The sequence below is a fragment of the Salmo trutta genome, chromosome 14 (genome assembly GCF_901001165.1).
Source record: "Salmo trutta chromosome 14, fSalTru1.1, whole genome shotgun sequence".
Lineage (NCBI taxonomy): Eukaryota > Metazoa > Chordata > Actinopteri > Salmoniformes > Salmonidae > Salmo > Salmo trutta.
The window spans coordinates 23,681,126-23,701,717 of record NC_042970.1 but is presented as its reverse complement, the minus strand read 5'-3'; the positions used below and the strand labels follow the sequence as shown (position 1 = coordinate 23,701,717).

The 20,592-nt window shown below is 44.1% G+C and overlaps 1 protein-coding gene across 1 annotated transcript in view; it reads right to left on the bottom strand.

Moving 5' to 3' along the window:
* LOC115207196 (leucine-rich repeats and immunoglobulin-like domains protein 1) overlaps window positions 1-20,592 on the bottom strand; it is a 68,749-nt gene that overhangs the window by 16,680 nt on the left and 31,477 nt on the right. Inside the window, exons 3-6 of the mRNA XM_029774170.1 lie at window positions 11,077-11,148; window positions 10,065-10,139; window positions 1,104-1,241; window positions 834-977 (exon numbers count right to left, since the gene is read on the bottom strand). Of these exons, the coding sequence (XP_029630030.1) occupies window positions 834-977; window positions 1,104-1,241; window positions 10,065-10,139; window positions 11,077-11,148 (429 nt within the window). The remainder of the gene's footprint in view (window positions 1-833; window positions 978-1,103; window positions 1,242-10,064; window positions 10,140-11,076; window positions 11,149-20,592) is intronic.

Here is a 20,592-nt window from a genome sequence, read left to right as displayed (position 1 = left end):
GCAGGGCATCTGTATTCACTTCTGAGACCGAGAAGGCTACTTCTGTCTGGAGCATACTGTATACAGCTAACCGCTCAGTGTCATCTCAGGGACAAGGTAAAAAGACAAAATGACCCCCCCCCCCCCCCCCCCCCAGAGATAAAAAACCCTTTGCCTTCTGTATCAGAAGAGTTCTCTGATAGCTTCGTACCAGTGAATCTGTGCCCCTGGCGTGTGAGGTTTAACATCACAGCCCAGGAGCATAGCTGAACAATAAACATCCATATAGCGTCTTTGTGTGTCCTCCATGTTGCCACAAGCATCCACAGATAGTGTCACCGGGGCCACCTGTTGAACAATACCCACCTGGGGAAACTGGGAGGGCTGTGGAGAGAAGGGAGTCCTGTCTACAATGGAGGAGAGTATCATTACATGCGTCTTTACTCCCCAGAGTGGGAGTGTTGAGGTAAGGATGGGTCTGCCCTAGCCCCATGCTGCAGGGGAGGGGGGAGACAATGACAGAGAGCATGGCTCAGAGAGGACAGAGGCCATAACTCAGCCATGGTATTGGTCTGATGTTTACTAATGCTGCTACACTCTCCTCAATAAATGGGACGGTGTCAAAGAAGTCAGCCTCTTTAGGTTTTGTCTAACTTCCCAAAGTTATTTTCCCTCTAACATCGGTGGGGTCATGGACTATGGGTACTGTACACTGTCTTTAACTGGCCAAGGGTCAATTTGGTTGTTTCTCTAACGATGGTTGAGGATAGGCTAGGAGGTGAGTAGAGAGACTTAACAAACATGTGCCTAAGTGAGCTGAGAGGTGTCTGGAAGTTGTATGAAACAGTACTCACAGCTGGGTCAGCTTGGGGAGCTGGAAGCTTTTGACAGGGACCTGGGAGATGCGGTTCCGACTCAGTCTGAGAACCTGCAGGGACGAGGAGAGATGGTCCAGAGCACCGGCCTCCAGGAGGTGGACTTTGTTGTTGCTCAGGTACCTGGAAGACAGCATAGCACACTGTCATGGATCCAATACATACATTGATAACATTGGCACAACATTTATAATTAGATGAGAAATGTAGGAAGAATGTTTGACATAAGAAGAAAAGGTATGATCTTACAGGTCTTTGATCTGGAGGCCTGCGGGGAAACTTTGACCTCTGACTTCTGTGATGTCATTACTGCTCAGGTCCAGTGTTTCCACGGAGACCAGGTCTCTCATCCGCCTTCCATCGATGGCACGGATCTTATTATTGTGTCTGAAAATAAACAACCACAACCACTGTTAGGAAACTTCAGGGGCAAAGATGAAGGAAAACCTGAGGAGAGAAACAGGAGAAGAACACAGCTCCTAGTCTTTAGATGCTTGTTTTAGAAGCAGCAGTTAAAGCAAACACACACTCTTCTTTTCCAAACCTACTCAGGAACAAAGAGAGAGTACAGTGCCAAGTATCACTGCTTCAGGAGCATGTCCTCCAGACATGACGCTTGGCATTCAGGCCAAAGAGTTCAAGCTTGATTTAAAATCAGACCAGATAATCTTGGTCACCTCCCTGACCAAGGCCCTTCTCCCCCGATTGCTCAGTTTGGCTGGGAGGCCAGCTCTAGGAAGAGTCTTGGTGGTTCCAAACTTCTTCCATTTAAGAATGATGGAGGCCACTGTGTTCTTGTGGACCTTCAATGTTGCAGAAATGTTTTGGTACCCGTCTCCAGATCTGTGCCTCGACACAATCCTGTCTCGGAGCTCTTCCTTCAACCTAATAGCTTGGTTTTTGCTCTGACAACTGTGTGACCTTATATAGACAGGTGTGTGTCTTACCAAATCATGTCCAATCAATTATATTTAACAGGTGGACTCCAATCAAGTTGTAGAAACATCAAGGATGATCAATAGAAACAGGATGCACCTGAGCTCAATTTCAAGTCTCATAGAAAACGGTCTGAATACTTTTGTAAATAAGTGTTTTTATTTTTTATAAATTTGCAGTCTCTAAAACCCTGTTTTCGCTTTGTTATTATGGGGTATTTGTGTGTATATTGATTATGAACATAATTAATTTAATCAATTTTAGAATAAGGCTGTAATGTAACAAAATGTGGAAAAAGTCGAAGGGTCTGAATACTTTGAATGCACTGTATTTACCCCCCAAAAACGAAATGCTAATTAGCTGTTAATGTGGCTATGAAAGAACTACAAATGACATGATCTGGATGAGACTGCCGAATCCAGGCAAAGGTAAGAATCCCTGGATTAACCATCTAACGTTAGCTAAATGTAGGAATTAATAAATTGACAACTCTGTGAACTGTCTTGTGCAAGTTTTAAATTGACACAATACCTGTTAGCAAAGGTATGATGTGCAGGAGCTTGCAGAGGTATGATGTGCAGGAGCTTGCAAAGGTATGATGTGCAGGAGCTTGCAGGGGTATGATGTGCAGGAGCATGATGTGCAGGAGCTTGCAGGGGTATGATGTGCAGGAGCTTGCAGGGGTATGATGTGCAGGAGCTTGCAGGGGTATGATGTGCAGGAGCTTGCAGGGGTATGATGTGCAGGAGCTTGCAGAGGTATGATGTGCAGGAGCTTGCAGAGGTATGATGTGCAGGAGCTTGCAGAGGTATGATGTGCAGGAGCTTGCAGAGGTATGATGTGCAGGAGCTTGCAGAGGTATGATGTGCAGGAGCTTGCAGAGGTATGATGTGCAGGAGCTTGCAGAGGTATGATGTGCAGGAGCTTGCAGAGGTATGATGTGCAGGAGCTTGCAGAGGTATGATGTGCAGGAGCTTGCAGAGGTATGATGTGCAGGAGCTTGCAGAGGTATGATGTGCAGGAGCTTGCAGAGGTATGATGTGCAGGAGCTTGCAGAGGTATGATGTGCAGGAGCTTGCAGAGGTATGATATGCAGGAGCTTGCAGGGATTTGTAATTTTACATGTCTACTTAGATGCTAATTATCATTAGTAAATTGAGCCGAATATATTTATAAGTCACCTTGTCCGAGAAAGATTTACATGGTTACCAAAACGTCCCGCCAGGGTAAGCCTACATGAAACACAGCCCTACGACACCTCCACTGTGGGACTCTATTGCTGATAATTGTAACCGACTACTTCCAAATCAAATGGAGAACGACTTGGCTAGATGAAAGGACTTACATTGTCTAACTCTGACCCCGACAGTCCAGTTAACCATGGAGTAAGAGGCCTCAGAAAGAAGTTTTTACAAAGCACATTTTTATTTTGGCCTGCTCTCTGCAGGAATGGTGGGTCACAGTCTCTCGCCACATCTGGGATTTATTTTGGTGTTGGCTGGGAGAGATGGGAGCGATCCACTTCAGGGCTGCAGCCTGACAGACGGATGGACAGAGCAGCACAGGAATCTTAGTCACTTCCCTGTTTACCTATACCCAGCACAGGGCCAACACACACACGCATATCGACACCCACAGACGTATAGAGGCCTAGACATACACAAACACGTGCACAGACAGATACAAACAGACAAATCCACACTGACCGGACACAGACCCAGACTTCCTTTTGGTTGACCAAATGGTCAACTCCTCTGCCTGCCAGCGTGTGTACGTCTGTCTGTCAGTGCGGCCGTCTGTATGTGTGTGTGTGTGTGTGGGGGGAGGAAGGCGGAGCTAGTGAAGGCCAGTGTTATCCGAGCAGGGATGAAAATCATACCACAGCCCTGGTAGCACTTCCCTGACACTCCGGCTAGTGTTACAAAACACTTGCCCTGCCCCCACCCCCCATTGGACATTTATCTTTGTTACAGTTGTAAATCTGTATATTTGTTATTACTGTTTCATTCATGTCTCACTTCCCCCAGCTGCTCCCCCTATGGACATTGTACCCCCCCCCCCCCCCCCCCCCCAAGTCTCTTCACTAATTGAAGATAAAATTACATTTGATTTCAAATCAAGTCCATGAGTAAAACAAAGTCAACACAAGGAACCTAATTTAGAGTCGACTCCCAGACCCAGCCTGAAACGGTGTTTGGTAAAATCCTATTTCCTCTGGTGTCTCCAGACAGGTGTTTCACCAGTCAAACTGCAGCAAAACAAGGTCACCCCCCCCCCACCCCACAGACACACGCACACATACACACAGATGGTCAAATAAGACTCTGTAGGGCGTTTACTCTGTGCCATGGGGGGGGGGGGGGTCTCCCACTGCAGCCCAGAGCCCACCTGAATAAACAGTGGTGTAAAGAGTAAAGGATGAGCCTCAGCCCAGACCCTGCCCCTCTCCCCTCCCGCCTGACCCTACAGGAAGCTCCTGGGGAGCAGCAGCAGAGAGGGAGACTGACAGGGGGAGAACTCATGCTCTACTGATCAGGGAGGGAGGGAGGGAGGGGATGAGGAGGGATAGGGACTTGGGGTCAACAGCTGCTGACCCTTGCTGGGAAAAACTAGGCACAGTTGTCTGAAACAGGAGGGAGAGGCTCTCTCGCTGTCTCTCAGATGCTGACCACAACAGTCGAGCTCTCCCTCTCTTCTCCCTCTTCTTCCTAGTCCAGGTCCTCATTCTCTCGCTCCTCTTCCCCATCCTCCCATGGCCAGAATAGTCCAGCTGTGTGACAACCAGAGGTGTGAGGTGAGAGGTGGTGACGGGGTAGGGTGGATGCAGACAATAGGTTCATTTATAAAGCACTAGCTTTCCCCCCTCTCTTTACATTTTGAGTACTTTAGCAGACGCTCTTATCCAGAACAACTTACAGAAGTGAGTGTGTATATTTTCGTACTGGTCCCCCATGGCAATCGAACCCACAATCCTGGCGTTGCAAGCGCCATACTCTACCAACTGAGACACACGGGATCTTTGACGCTGGGGGTACATTCAACAGATCCCTTCATTCTAAATTTCATCATCCCATTTGATTTTCCTACAGTCAGTTTTGACACCTTGATGTTGAGGGTGTTGATAATAAAATAGTTAACACTGCTGCCCATTCTCCCATTTACACAGTGATCTTTGGGAATTCTACTTCGTTTTGATGTTGAGAATAAAGGTTAAAGAACAGTTATTTTAAATCATATCGTCCCATTAACCATCATGTGATTTTCATGGAGTTGTTTTGACACGTCTCTGATGTGGGAAGGGTGGATGCCTGACAATGGAAAAGTCTCACTCTCCCCTGACCCATGTGATTCTATTGGGGTTAGGTGGCCTGCAGTGACATTGGAGCATGGGAGCCCTGCTACATTCTGGGAGAGCAGGATGACAGGTGCATTATGGGAGTGTGCTAGCCCCAGGGTGGGAGCTGATCTGACTGACTGATCTGAGAGCATTGATTAATCCAAGCCAAAGCCCCGCGGCCACACAGACTAGCTGGTTTGGGCCGCTTTGATTGGCTTATCAGCCTGATGAACTCCACAAGTGAGAGGATCAAAAGATCCGCAGGGTGTGTGGGATAGAGAACGATTGAGAGAGAACGAGAGAAAACAAGAGTCTGGTCTGGCACCATGCTTCAATGTCACCATACGCTGCCTCTGAAACAACAGTCTGTTGGAGGAGAGGCCCAGGGAGTAGACAGCACAGGCCAGGGAATGGTGACAGACGATCCTCTGTTCTAACACCCTCTCTCTCCCTGCAGCTACAGTCTCACACAGCACCGGCAGAGGAATTCAGTCTGCACTGCCATCCAGCCAGGATCTGCAATGACAAACAGAGCACAAGGTGTGTGTGTGTGTGTGCGGGGGGGTTACTCGTGGGCAAACTGAGCTCCAGTACTCCCCCTTGTGTCGGTAACGGTGATGTCATCCTGAGCCAGCCCTCTTCCCATCCACCACGCCTCCCGGTCACCTTTTTACAGTAAGCCCTGTGAGTGACAGCTCCAGCTGCAGGTTCAAATGCTTTCAGCTGTGCAGCTTTGGAAAGATATGCATCTTCCCATCATGCACTGAGCTTCCCGTAGCAACAGGCTTAGAATCAGGCCAAAAAAAGAAGCGAGTAGAGCTACACACAGCCTGCTGAACTAGCGTTCATTTCAAACACCTAACTAAAAACCTTGGCTTTACAATGACCAAGAATCAGGCAGACTACTGTTCGAGGCAATGAAAACACTCAAAATCAACCTCCAACATATCCTGTTGGACATGGAGTTTCAGACATTGTCATAAGTCAGATGTTAATCAGATGACTGAGTTACAATGAGCGCACTACACAGCCTATTTGAGGGTCTGATGGGTGACACACAGGGAGAGGCAGGGATGACTATTACAAAGACTAAGTGATACATGGTGATGGTGCATTTTACAGGAACCTGCTGTGTACCGTTACTATCACAGAAGTGACAGCATGAAAGTGGGTGTAATACAAACACACAGACATGCTGCAAACTGTCTTTAACATTAACTGTTGAGACAGAGCCGGAGGGCTTTCTCTTGTTTCAGGATGAGTGAGAAGCTAGTGGGGATCTTTCCCTTTCAAGACGATTCGATGCATGGGCTCCGATACAGGAACGATACGTTTTAGTTTGAAACAATTCAATACGATTCGTTAAAGAATATTTGTAGCCATTTTTTTTAATATATATCTTCAGTAGACTTGTGCAATATGTTACAAGATAAATAATTATTTTACATTATGAAGCTTGCTGTAGTCCCCCAGAACAGGGTTTGTTTGTAATAGCACAACCGGAGAAATTGGGAGCAGACGAGTCCAGCTGTGTATTGACAGGGGTGCCATTTTATATTGAGTCAAGTGTTTTTTGCTTCAATAGAGTGATCAGGGACGTGCAACTAGTTTTCCTTCTCCTGTAACTACTCCCCAGGTCATGGTTGTAAATGAGAACGTGTTCTCAGTAAACGTACCGGCTAAAATAAGGGTTAAATCAAAAATACAAAATAATGTCAAAGTGGAATTATGTTTTTAGAAATGAATTAAAAATGAAAAGCTAAAATGTCGAGTCAATAATATTCAACCCTTTGTTATGGTAAGCCTAAATAAGTTCAGGAGTAAACATTTGCTTAACAAGTCATATAACAACTTACAATTAATTATCTGTAAGGTCCCTCAGTCAAGTAGTGAATTTCAAGTACACATTCAACCACAAAAACCAGGGAGGTTTTCCAACGCCTCACAAAGACAGGTACCTATTGATAGCTTAAACAAAATAAAAATAAGACATTGAGTATCCTTTTGAGCATGGTGAAGTTATTAATTACACTTTGGATGGTGTATCAATACACCCAGTCACTACAGGCGTCCTTCCTATTGTGACAGAGTTTGAAGAATTTCTTTATGAATAATGTGCCAATATTGGATAGACTTACCCAGAAAGACTCACAGCTGTAATTGCTCCCAAAGGTGATTCTAACTTGTATTGACTCCAGGTGTGAATACTTTTCGGTTATAAGAAATGATAGATACATTTCATAAAAATATTTAGGTAAATTAGATATTTCTGTATTTCATTTTCAATAGATGTGCAAACATTTCTAAAAACACGTTTTCCCTTTGACATTATGGGGTATTGTGATGTCATTATGGGGTATTGTGATGTCATTATGGGGTATTGTGATGTCATTATGGGGTATTGTGTGTAAATAGGTGAGAAGAAACAAACATTTAATCCATTTTGAATTCAGGCTGTATCACAACAAAATGTGGAATAAGTCAAGGGGTATAAATACTTTTAGCATTTGAATGCTGAAGGTGCCACGCAGATGTACATGATCAAGAACAAGCAGACTACCTCGTGTTGGTCAGCATGTGATGCTGGGCACAGTAGGCAATTTCACTAGGCTTCTGGGGTTGTTCGGCATGCAAAATGACATGTAGATCAATGTCTGTCAAAACCGTTACATGCTTAGTTTGACACTGTAGGAGAGGAGGCATCAGTTGTCACAAAGGAATAGATTTTCTGACTGATGCACGCTACATTTGAATCGGTTTGGCATCGGCAGACCAACGCTCACTTATCTTAAACATTTGAATCAGACTGATTTGAATCGTTACATCCCTAGAAGCGAGAAAGTTCTGTAGCCACCATGACGAGTGAACTGTTGGAGGCTGGAAAACAACAAAGACTGACTTACTCTGTAGGCCAGGCAAGCAGGACAGTGTCACAATTGTGTGTCTGTTGAGGGTCAGCCACTGGGCTCACAGCTGTGACACACACACACAGCGGCTCTTCCAAAATAGGGCAGTAAATCTCCTGTGAGATGCCAGCACAGGCAGTCCCTCCAGGCAGAGTTTCACAAACTATAACCAGGATAAAACTCTGGAGCACTAGTCTCAGTGCTCAGCACAGTCAATGCTTCACATCCATTAAAGAGAGGCAATCAATGTACACTACATGACCAAAAGTAAGTGTGAGCTTGGTCCCCCCTTTGTTGCTATAACAGCCTCCACTTTTCTAGGAAGGCTTTCCACTAGATGTTGGAACATTGCTGCGGGGACTTGCTTCCATTCAGCCACAAGAGCTTTAGTGAGGTCGGGCACTGATGTTGGGCAATTAGGCCTGGCTCGCAGTCGGCGTTCCAATTCATCCCAAATGTGTTTGAGGGGGTTGAGGTCAGGGCTCTGTGCAGGCCAGTCAAGTTCTTCCACACCGATCTTGACAAACCTTTTCTGTATGGACCTCCCTTTGTGCACATTGTCATGCTGGAACAGGAAAGGGCCTTGCTGTTGCCACAAAGTTGGAAGTACAGAATTGTCTAGAATGTCATTGCATGCTGTAGGGTTAAGATTTCCCTTCACTGGAACCAAGGGGTCTAGCCTGAACCATGAAAAACAGCTCCAGAAAAGTAATCCTCCTCCACCAACCTTTACATTTGGCACTAAGCATTCAGGCAGGTAGCATTCTCCTGGCATCCGCCAAACCCAGATTTGTCAGTTGGACTGCCAAATGGTGAAGCGATTCATCACTCCAGAGAACACGTTTCCACTGCTCCAGATTCCAATGGCGGCGAGCTTTACACCACACACAGTTTGGAACTCGGCAGTGAGTGTTGCAAACGAGGACAGACAATTTTTGTGTGCTATGCACTTCAGTGGTCCCGATCTGTGAGCTTGTCTGGCCTACCACTTCACGGCTGAGCCGTTGTCGCTTCTAGACGTTTCCACTTCACAATAACAGCACTTACAGTTGACCGGGGCAGCTCTAGCAGGGCAAACATTTACATTTTAGTCATTTAGCAGACGCTCTTATCCAGAGCGACTTACAGTAGTGAATACATACATTTCATTCATTTTTGGGGGGGGGAGAGGGGTTGTACTGGCCCCCCGTGGGATTCGAACCCACAACCCTGGCGTTGCAAACACCATGCTCTACCAACTGAGCCACAGGGTGGCCCAAACATCCTATGACAGTGCCATGTTGAAAGTCACGGAGCTCTTCAGTAAGGCCATTCTACTGCCAATGGTTGTCTACGGAGATTTCGGTGTGGTCGATTATATACACCGGTCAGCAACGAGTATGGCTGAAATAGCCAAATCCACTAATTTGAAGGGGTGTCCACATCTTTTCATATATATAGTGCATCTCTGACATACTACCGTCATAGCATAGCAATTCAAATAGAATGAGTGTCTCACCAGTATTCTTGGCAGGGGCATCATTTTTTAACATAGGGTATGGCAAAGTTAAGGGGTTGCCGGGGGTTCTTTTTTTAAATACAATTTAAGCTCATTTACTGCATTTCTACATCGGGATTAAAAACCCTAGTTACGTTTCATGTCAGGCCAGTTACCTAGCCATCTACTACATCTGCACTGTTATAAGAGAAAAGTTGCACTGTTCACTGCAGCTATGTCGATGCGCTCTCCATCAAACAGCCTGCCCATCAGCTCTGAGCCATCCGCATGGTCCTAAAGCCAGCCCGACAAACTGCATTTGCCTTAAAAAAATAAAATTAAAATCGGGATTGAAATGATTTTAGTAGCCTATTTAAATTGTTGGTGTTGAGCTAGGGTATGACGACTGCCATACACAATTGATACCCCTGATTCTTAATCATAACTAAACTTGCACTCAAACACACATTGACAAGTCGGTGAGGAATAGCAGCTTGAGGACAGTGGGATGCCAGCTTGACATCCCCATGCTGGTAAATGAAAGGTGTACTCACAGGTAGAGGAAAGCGATCTTAGACGTAGCCTGACCTAGATCAGGGATGGACGTCAGCTCATTATGGTCCAGGCGCCTGAGGGAAACACAGACGCAATGACGTTAGAGGACATAATGGACTGAAAGGAGAACAGAACATTGTATTGAGATAACATACTGCTGTGAATTGACTGATCAAGTTGTATTTGGAACTGAAGTAACGACATGAGGCTTCCTCTTGGGGTTGACAGTGTAGTAAGGAAATAGATATGGTGTTACTGTATCCATCTGAAGTGTGTAAGATTCATTCCTATAATAACAGAATTGTATGCGAGTAAAACATAGCTGGATAAAGCGGTGTCCGGCTAGTGTGTGTGCTTGGGCTCTAACAGATGTCAGAGTGTCTGTGCCCTCCCTACCTGGGTTGAGTATCAAATATTTACAAGCCAGGGTTCAGCCTGACTGGTGTCAAGTGATGGAGAAAGCTTAATATAGAAACCACTAGCCCTACTTTATTCTCAATTGGACTAATTTCAAGACAATACAGACAAGGATGCTAGAATGTGGAGTGTGCGTGACAGAATTTCTGTCCATTGACACTACTATACCACATAGCAGTCAGGGACCTGACAATTATGGTGAGTGTGAGTGTTCCATGTGTGAGATGCCAATCTACTGCCGTGTTTGTCCAGGGTACTGTCCAGTAAGGACTTAACTGACGCCCCCTCTAATACTAGCATTGGGAAGCCTGCTAGGCCTACTGCTAACAGAAAACATTTCATTAGACTAAGCACACATACACACAGGGCAGTCCATTAGGACGTGAAGGGGAAGCACTTTGTGAGGAACTGCGTTCCTAGATCATCTGTCTGCTTGACAATCGATACTGTGCTGTTCTGAATGAGGGCCATTTAAAAGGCTGAGCCCAGTGCACACACACACAAAGCCAAGGGGAACTCCTGGGTGAGAGAAGAACACACACAGAGAGACAGACAGACAGAGGGAGGAGAAAGTATCATGTCTGAGGAACTTACAGCTCTCGTAGGTTTGGGAGGTTCGAGAAGACTTCGACGTCAATGGCTGTCAGCTTGTTGTGGCCAAGATGTCTGTAATAAAGAAAACAGACTGATTAGTATTGTTAATACACCCACCACCACCTGACCCTCCATTTTACAGGGGTTCCCCCCCAACTGTGAGACCTCCCTATAACATTGTGACAACCCTGTAGTCCCATTTGGGTACTGTTCCAGGGGTTCCCAATCAATACTGATTCTGACTTGGTTAACACAATGGATACACAGCCATCCATATGTGTACAAGTCAATTTGTAGTTTAGACTAACAGTGCATTTAATAGCCACCACTTCACTTGCACAGAGACTAACATTAAATATGGACTTGTTCAGAATTGGTGTTGTCAGCCAAATACACTTAGATTTGTTTCTGTCTTTCACAAACAAATGTGCGTACACACACACACACACACACACACACACACACAGTCTCTGATCTGAGACACAGCCCTGGTTGCCTCCAGACATGAGATGGGTTAGGAATGTTTCACAAGCATGTGGCGAGATGGCTGCTTCTTCTTGTCTGGGGACAGATTTACCTGACACACCACATTCCTGCACCTTCCTCTGGTGGCAGGCTGCCTGCACAGCCTCAGCAGACCACACTGCACATCTGCCTCTCTTTCCAGGTTTCTGCCTCACTCTTTACCCTCTCTCTCTCAATACCCATCCTGCTCTCTACCTCCATCTCCCTCTGTAGAGATTTTTATTTAACCTTTATTTAACTAGGCAAGTCAGTTAAGAACAAATTCTTATTTACAATGATGGCCTAGGAACAGTGGGTTAACCGCCTTGTTCAGAGGCAGAACGACAGATTTTTACCTTGTCTGCTCGGTGATTGGATCTAGCAGCCTTTCGGTTACTGGCCCACCGCTCTAACCACTAGGCTACCTGCCGAGATAAGTCAGTCTCTACAGTATACGTGTGTGTGAAGAGATAATGGTAGAGTGTGTGTGTGCCCCGCAGGCAGCCCTGACAGGGCGGTGTGTTATGATAATTGGCAGGGCCCTCCCACCGCCATTGTACCACAGATTGCTAAATTGCTGTCCCTGTTACAGGAGACAATTACCTCATTATACTGAAGCAAAGTGAAAAATCACAGGGTTTCCTCTGCCAGGCTGGGCGGCGCCGGAAGGTACAAATACAGCTGAGAACACCGCCTCAGCGCAGCACAGTGAGCGACACTGACCGCAGTAATCTTCCACAGCAATCAGTGCCAGCCTTTAACAAGGCCCTGATCAGTGCAAACTGAGGATAAAAAAGCTTAACTGGAGAGCTCCTCATTACAAACAACCAATAAAACAACAGCGTTCAGAGGGCTGCTGGCATGCCCCCTCAACAGGCTCCAGAAGGAAAAACAGTGCTATATTGGTATAAGATGAAATAACTACAGAAATGTAGAGCATGTCATTGTTTGCTGTTGTCCATTTAGAGTAGAGAGGTCACATTTGAGAGAAAAATCTGGTGCCAGAGACCACAATAACAAACAAACGGTGTGTGTGTGTTTGTATGTATTCTTAATCTCAAGAAGGCCAAGGAGAAGGGAGTGTTTATACAACTCCAGATGTGTCTTCCCTTGTTCATTCACCTTCATGTTCTTGCCTTTGTGATAAGATAAGTTTCAGTGTGTTTTAACACCTACTGTATGAGCAGCTGGTGATAACAGCTTCCTTCTGTTCTACAGTCACAAGTAGAGGGGGTGGGGTTAACGTTCTCCAGAATCAGCCATACCATAACATAATGCCTCAGGGGCACAATCCAATGTACTGGGCACAACACAAGTCTAGAAGACTATGGGACAGAAAAAGCCCAAAAACCTGGCATTAAAAACTAAAAATGTGTGTGTGAGATGTCCAAAAACTCTTAACCTCAGTGATATCCGTGGTCAATTTAACAGTCCAAAAACACATTATTTTGAAAGCTAAGAGAAATCTGTGATGGAATGTGGCAAACACTACAAAGTTATTCCCTCTGCTGAAACTCAGGAATGGTGAATTCCATTGCATGGCACAGCAAGAATTCTGCTGTTTATCCAAATGAGCAGGCTTGTTTAACATTAGTCAGCATGATCAAGATCACAGCTCTATGTTCTTGACCAGAAAGTGTCAGCAAGGTAATTCATGCCTAGCTTTTAGCCAAATAGTCAGATAAATAATGGAGGAAAAAGTAAATAAATCAGCAGGTCTACAAGGGGGGCCAGTTTCCCCATCCCTGATCTAAAGCATTCAAGGAGTTGTGCAACCAGGATCAACTGAGGTGAAGGTGGGAGTGGAGGATGGAGGCCTAGACTGAACAGACTTGTCTAGGAATACATACTAGGCCAGATAATTTAATCTACTGCCACTTCCCAGTCCACCTGTTGCCCTGAAGCACAGTCTACTCTAGAGACCTCAGGTCAATAGCAACACAGTTAGAGGTAGCTCAGAAGGGTACAGGTTCTCTTGGCCACTCGGACAGCATTAGAGCAGCGATAAAGCTATAAAACCTGTCTGACAAGGCAATCTGACCTGCCTCAAACCTCCCAAAACACTCAAAGCCCCCCACAGCACTAGACTTCAACCGTTGCACTAATACACACTGTTGGATTGACGTCATAAACCCTTCATCGCAACTCCCAAAAAACACAACATTTACTTGTTTTGTATTCCGTCAAAGAGCTTGGGAGTGATGTTATTTCTTATGACAGTGCCCTCATAATTAAAGGCAGACTGCAGAGGGGAAGGGGGTGGGGAGGGGTTCTACTAGACCAGACCATCTTCTATCTGCTCATCTCTATCGCTGATAAGATGTGTGAACTTCGCTCTTTGGAAGTGTGAAATGATGTCAGCAATAGGGCCTTTGTGATGCAGCTGGGAAACAGTGGAGCTTTTATGTGGTCTGACCAGCCATAAACTGGTCAAAGAATAACCTTCCGTCTGTCGGGGAGCTAGGAGAAGAGGAAGAGCGCCCATAGGCCAAACAGAGGGCCAGCCAGACAGAGGCAAAGAGAGCACAATACAACACTGTGCTGTCTCCCCCCACACCTTCCTGTCATAAAGGCCCATTTACAGCCAGGCAACGGCAGTTAGAGCATACACAGGAGTACCACCAACACTGTTTTGGACTCCCGCAAAACACAGGCAAGAGAGGGTGGACAAGACTGAGAAAGCAGCCACAAACAAAAACAAATGTATTTTTATTTAAAAAGTGGCACAATACGCCCAGTGTTTCAACAATATTCTTGCCTACAATATTCATGTTTCTGAATGATTACATTTCTAAATATGTTTTATGAGTAGTGCAGGACCCTAGGATGGCAACAAATGAATCATAAGTGGCTTTAATGGGATTTCTCCATTCTGATGGTTTTACACGCAACCAAACTAGGCCAAACTGAAAGTGAAGTAGTCAATTTTAGAGAACTTTTAATTTAGCACTTTATCAAAATAACTTTGTAGACTGTATTGTAAAAATCTATACCAGTATACCTTAAAAGTTGATACATAGCCAAACAGGGCTCAGCATGAACTCAGGCCCAAAGATGCCACATGAGGGAGGAGCACATTACACAGTCTCATGCACAACACACACACGGAGTTTGATAGCAAATCCTAATTTGTTCCACAGTCGCTAGACTCCTTGATTACGAGCAAAAGGAAATGAACCGCCTCAATGAATCTGAAAGAATAACATCAATAAGTCCATTCTGAGAGAGTATTGTTCCAGTTCCCTCTTGACTGGCCGCTGATCTTATATTCTGTACTTCAAAGTGAAGAAAATGACTGATCATTAAACAATATATTTCCCCCTGCTTAATGTTTATTATGCTTGCAAAAAGAAAAGCCTGCAATAATTACACCATCATCCATGGAGAGAGAATGGGGCCAAATACAAGCCTGAACTTTATAAACAACTGTATGTAGGCCTGTGTGTGTGGATTTATGTGCAGGTACTGAAAGACTCCGTTTTCTACTAAATAAGTGGACACGGCCACTGCAGGTTATTTGGAAGGTAAGAATGCTTGGCTCTGGTGAGCACACAGCTATCAGCTCTTGGTTGTGGCGGCCTGTTTAGGGGGTTCTCCACTTCGCAATACCTCTCCAAGTCGCTCTCTTTTTTTTCATATCAGATTTCTAAACTATTACCAGATGTAGGCCTACAGAATTCACAGATGATTCATTTATCAAACCCACTTTGTGAACACTGGCTTAAACAAAAATAAAAAAAACTTGGCGCCCCAGTGTGTCTTAACAAAAAAGGACATCTATTCTGTTGACTGGATTCCTATGGAATGACTTCTGGCAACAGCTGTTCGATTGTCATTACAGTGAACACAGCGATGATCTCACTTCATAACTTAATGTAAATGTCAACTTTTATCTATAGTTATGAAAAGGACTTCTCTACTCACTTATTGCTGCTAATGTGTTTGTCTAGATAGATATTATCTATGTCCATCTATAGATATTATCTATATCCATATGTAACAGTGTAGGTTCCGTACATACCACACATTTCATTTTAAACCATAGTATAAAGTTTACATTTACATAAAGCAATAAATAAAAGCCATACTTTTCTATTGAGGCAAGCACTGAGCATCTATCTACTGTAAATATCAAACATTAGCACTAACAGGATTATTTTTAGGAATGATAAAATCAGAGCACTATGGATATAATGGTAAACCCCAGGAAACGAGAGGATGTTGCTGCTTTAGGGCCTAGGGACATAATAGGCATAAGGCACCATTGTTGCATTAACCTGCTAAATTCCTTCCATCTTGATTCCCTGGTGCCGCTAGGGAAGTTTAGCACTCTGGTGTTAAATTAATTAATTGAGGAATGCAATTGTTTCGATTGATTGTAATGGTTTATTTGTTGAAAATGTATCTTTTTTTTTTTACTACTTCTTGGTTATTTTAGAATATAAAATGTTATTGTGAAAATGTTTGTACTCAGGACACCAATGCAAATGAGACCCTGGTCTCAAATTGGGCTCCCCTGAAATGAATCCAAGAGTACTAAAAATCACTCTCAATACCACAAGTTTACAAGACTGCTTAGAAAGAATTGCCACAAGAGCCACAGTCACTGTTGTATAGCTGTTCCACTGTGGATCTGTCCATCTGGGGTTAAGGAAGTGGAGGAAAACGCTTTGGTTTTAGCTTTTGTTTCATTATGGCAGTTTGATCTGCTATCAATCATTCCTTCATTCATTCATTCATTCATACCACCTGGCTGAAGATGCATGGTAACCAGTCACACAATGGCAACACCCTTGATTACCAGCAACAGCAATCTCCTCTGCAAAGTTTTAGTGTTTATTTGCATGTTGATTGTAGTTGGTTCAGACTACAGAACTTCCATCCAGTTGAACCAGACATGCACTAGACTGTGATGTTGACCACACTTCCAGGCAGCAGGCAGACCCCCCCCCCCCCCAGCAGAATCTCCACCCCCAACACCCCATCAGTGCACCCCCTCGGGCCAGGTGAACTGGACCCAAGATCAGAGGAACCACCAGACCAGAGCCTGTCAGGAAACCACCAAAACAAACCCATTTCCTTTGGGCAAAAGCCAAACCATAGAGTTTGAAGGCAGAGGGGCGTACGATGCAGTAACAGAAAGTTTGTCATAGTGTTGTCACAATACCAACGATACTTGGCCAAATATCACGATACCACGGTGAAAAAAAATTACAGAAAGTGGCCTAGCATCCCGTCCCCAGACACTTTTCTCCTTTTCGAAACGTTCTCCAAAAACCTTTCACTGAAATTCACTTAAATTCAATATGGTGTATAGAGTAGAACTTCACACTGTATTATAGAATACTGCATAGAATGGCGACTAGACCGAACAGTGATTTGGCTAGAGGAATGGGAGGAAGGAATATACATGCATAATGATCTGCATGTCATTGTGACAGTATGGGGAAAACACTGCCTGAAACGTTCTTTGCTCTTCAGTTAACACAGACCTCTCCCTCCCTTCCAAACAGAATTTAAGGAGCACCAGAAATACATTGATTTGATATAGTTTAGGCTTACATTAGGCCTATATGAATCGTACCTTTGAAGCACGAGTAGCAGTCCCTTTTCCTTTCTTCCTTTGCCAATCAAATTTGCCTAAACATAAAATGTCAAGTTACCAGGTTACTAGCTAGCTAGGTAACGTGACTGAACAACGTTTGTTGTCAAACCAATAATTAGCAACCTGGGATTAGTTTAAAGCGGCCAGCGACATAGTTTGTGAAATTATATAAAATGCGCGCCAATTTTTAACTGCTTAGGCTGGAGTCTGTTTTCTTTGCTGTAAAGCTGCAAGCATGCCTGTCACATGCCTTCAGGCTCAATTTTCCCTGACACTCAGAGGCTGCATGACAATGAACTTGCAAAGTCTACTCAGACTGGTCTGTGCGCTTGGTTATAACAGGCGATGAAATGATACAATGTATCAACATTGCTCGCTTTGCGTGCTGCTCCAATGTAACAAGTGTACAAGTCTAACAATGTAAGACTAATCAGGGTCTGGATCTGTATCCCCGCTCGCAATCACGGCCAAATTATATTTAAAAGAACTGACGGAGGAAAAGATGCACGGAGAGAAGCAGGTGAGTGAGGGCTGTTAGGGGATGAGGCTGGCTGATTACAGCTGCCACAAGTGATATGTGCATGAAGAGCAGACAGAGAGAAGCAGGTGAGTGAGGGCTGTTAGGGGATGAGGCTGGCTGATTACAGCTGCCACAAGTGATATGTGCATGAAGAGCAGACAGAGAGAAGCAGGTGAGTGAGGGCTGTTAGGGGATGAGGCTGGCTGATTACAGCTGCCACAAGTGATGTGCATGAAGAGCAGACGGAGAGAAGTAGGTGAGTGAGGGCTGTTGGGGGATGAGGCTGGCTGATAACAGGAGCCACATATGATATGAGCATGAAAGTGAACTGGATATTATTGTACCTGCCCATACAAGAGACTAGAGGCTGTTGCTTCAATTCAACTGAGTTTATAAACAGGGCTGAAAAATTCAGTAGCATCATATGAAACAGTACTAAGGTATTCTAAAATGTTGGTATCATAAGTAGGGATGCAAGATATATCGGTGAACATATCAGAATCAGACGATATTAGCTAAAAATGCCAACATCGGTATCGGCCCGATGTCTAGTTTAATGCCGATGTGAAAAAGACAATGTCAAAGCTGACGTGCATACCTAAATAAAACGTAGGTACATGACGCCACGTAATATGTTGCGCTACACAGCATTCCTAACCTAGCCCACAATGTCTGCTGTGTGGATCGCTCAGTCATTTGAAAGAGTAAGAACATTTCAGCGAGACAACTCAAATGTGAAATTCATTAACGCCAAGATAATGGAATTCATTGCCCTTGACAATCAACCGTTCCCTGTCGTGGGTGATGTTGCCTTTTGCAACTAGTCGAGCACCGGAACACACTAACGTCACCAAGTGCGCTATTGTTCAGATGTTGCCTTACCGGAGTTACACAGTAATAGCTTCACTGCTAGTAACTTCACAACATACTATGGAACGCCGTTTGGGTCTTTGCGTGTCAAAAAAGATACATGTCAAATAACATTATGACGTGTTAAATTAGCTTTTAATTTGACACGTCAAATAACAGTTCTATTATAGAATGTTGTGTGTTCTGAATTTGCACGTGCAAGCCAAGCGCCACCACTACTATCAGTAGCACTGTCAAAGCTGTACAAAAAAAAAAAGTCTGCAAACAAGCAAACACCGGCCACGAACAATGTGTTTACAATACTACGGTGGTAATAAACCATTATTTGTTCAACCGCAACTTCTGGGGTAGCTAGCTAGCTTTAGCTTGGTACCCAGCTCGTACCAATACAAAGCAAGTACCAACCAGCCTGAAAACAATGACCAGTAGAAATTGCAGTCATTTTCACTATTCTTAGCAATGATTAAGGAATCCTTGTGAGTAAGTATTAGCTAGGTAGCCACTTGTTGTTCGCCTATTGAAATTGAACTTCAGTTCATGAAAATAAATAGCTAGCCAGCTACTTAACCCTGTTGCCCAAAGCTAACGTTAAAAGCAGCCAGCTAGCTTCATCTGGCCAGTGAGGCTCGACCTGACCGAGTTGTGGTGTGAAGCTAGCCACAATAGTGGAATTTGCGGTTTGCCTTCAAAATAAAATGACCTCTTTGAAAGTGATGCAGAAGGTACAATTGGTGGAATCATGCCATATTTAGACTAGATAATGTTAAGGTTGGAATGTGAAGCAATGAAATGGTTTATCAATCTACTCGGTGACCCCCACAGAACACAACTGTGAAGAGTTCACGTAAATATTAGCGTCGTAGCTCTTATCGCGGGACTGTGACTATGTGAAATCACCTCCCCAGTCAGCCTATTGCACTGTACAGTTTTACCTAAGGATTGGGGATCAATGAAATGGGGTAACAGTCTACTCCATACCCAATATATTTTTTCCCAACGTCCTCCTCAGAGTTATCAGACTACAAAACACCCACGCAGTGTTCAATACACATAGGTTGACAATAAATGTGGCTCAATTCAGTTGTTTCGGAGTCCCGCAATAAGAGCTACGATGTTAATGTTCTCTGGGTGTCACCGAGTACACTGATACCCCATGTCATTGATCCAAAATCCATAGGTAAGGCTGTACAGTGAAATAAGTATGCCCCAATGCAATTCTAAAGTAGAATACATCCAGTGTGATTGCAACAGATGTCAAATTGTCTTTTGTTGATTTTATATAACATTCCAACCTCGTTTAGCACGATCTAGTCAATTATGGCATAATTCTACTATTTGTATTCATTTGCATCACTTTCAATAACATACTTTTATTTTGAAGGCTAACTGCAAAGTCCACTATTGTGCTAATCCTTATTGTTGCTAGCGTCACATAGATGGTTCCAACCACCATTAATCAAATAAGAACTGTCTTGTTAATGAGGGTTATTTTAGCTAGCTAACTATATAGCTAGGTGTCATCTAACGATAGCTACTGAAACAGATGTTCTTCCCTCAACATAGCAAAACGACATTGTTTGCATCCATGAGCTAGCTAGCTTTTTTTTATATAAATTATGACCAGCACTGTAGGTGTGCGAGACAACTTTACCAGCATCATAGCATACGTATCGCTGAATCGTTGTGACATATGAAATACGAGTGATGTGTAATAACTACATCAAATACGTATGAATGCGTTAAATTATGTGACGTGCAGTCATATTCAGGTCCTGATTGGTCAACCAGCTTATTTGACAAGTCAAATAGTGTTATTTGACATGCAAAGCACAAAACGGTGTTTCCATAGAAATCCTGGTTGAGAATGAAAAGACTGAACAAATGAACAACGAAAAACAGCAAGTAAGTGAAAGAAATAGGTTTTGATTATGTTTTACTGGTAATGGGGACATACGTAAAAGGCAACTAAATAACTTTGGTCAGTGTGGTGTGTAACCTTTATTTAAACTAGGCAAGT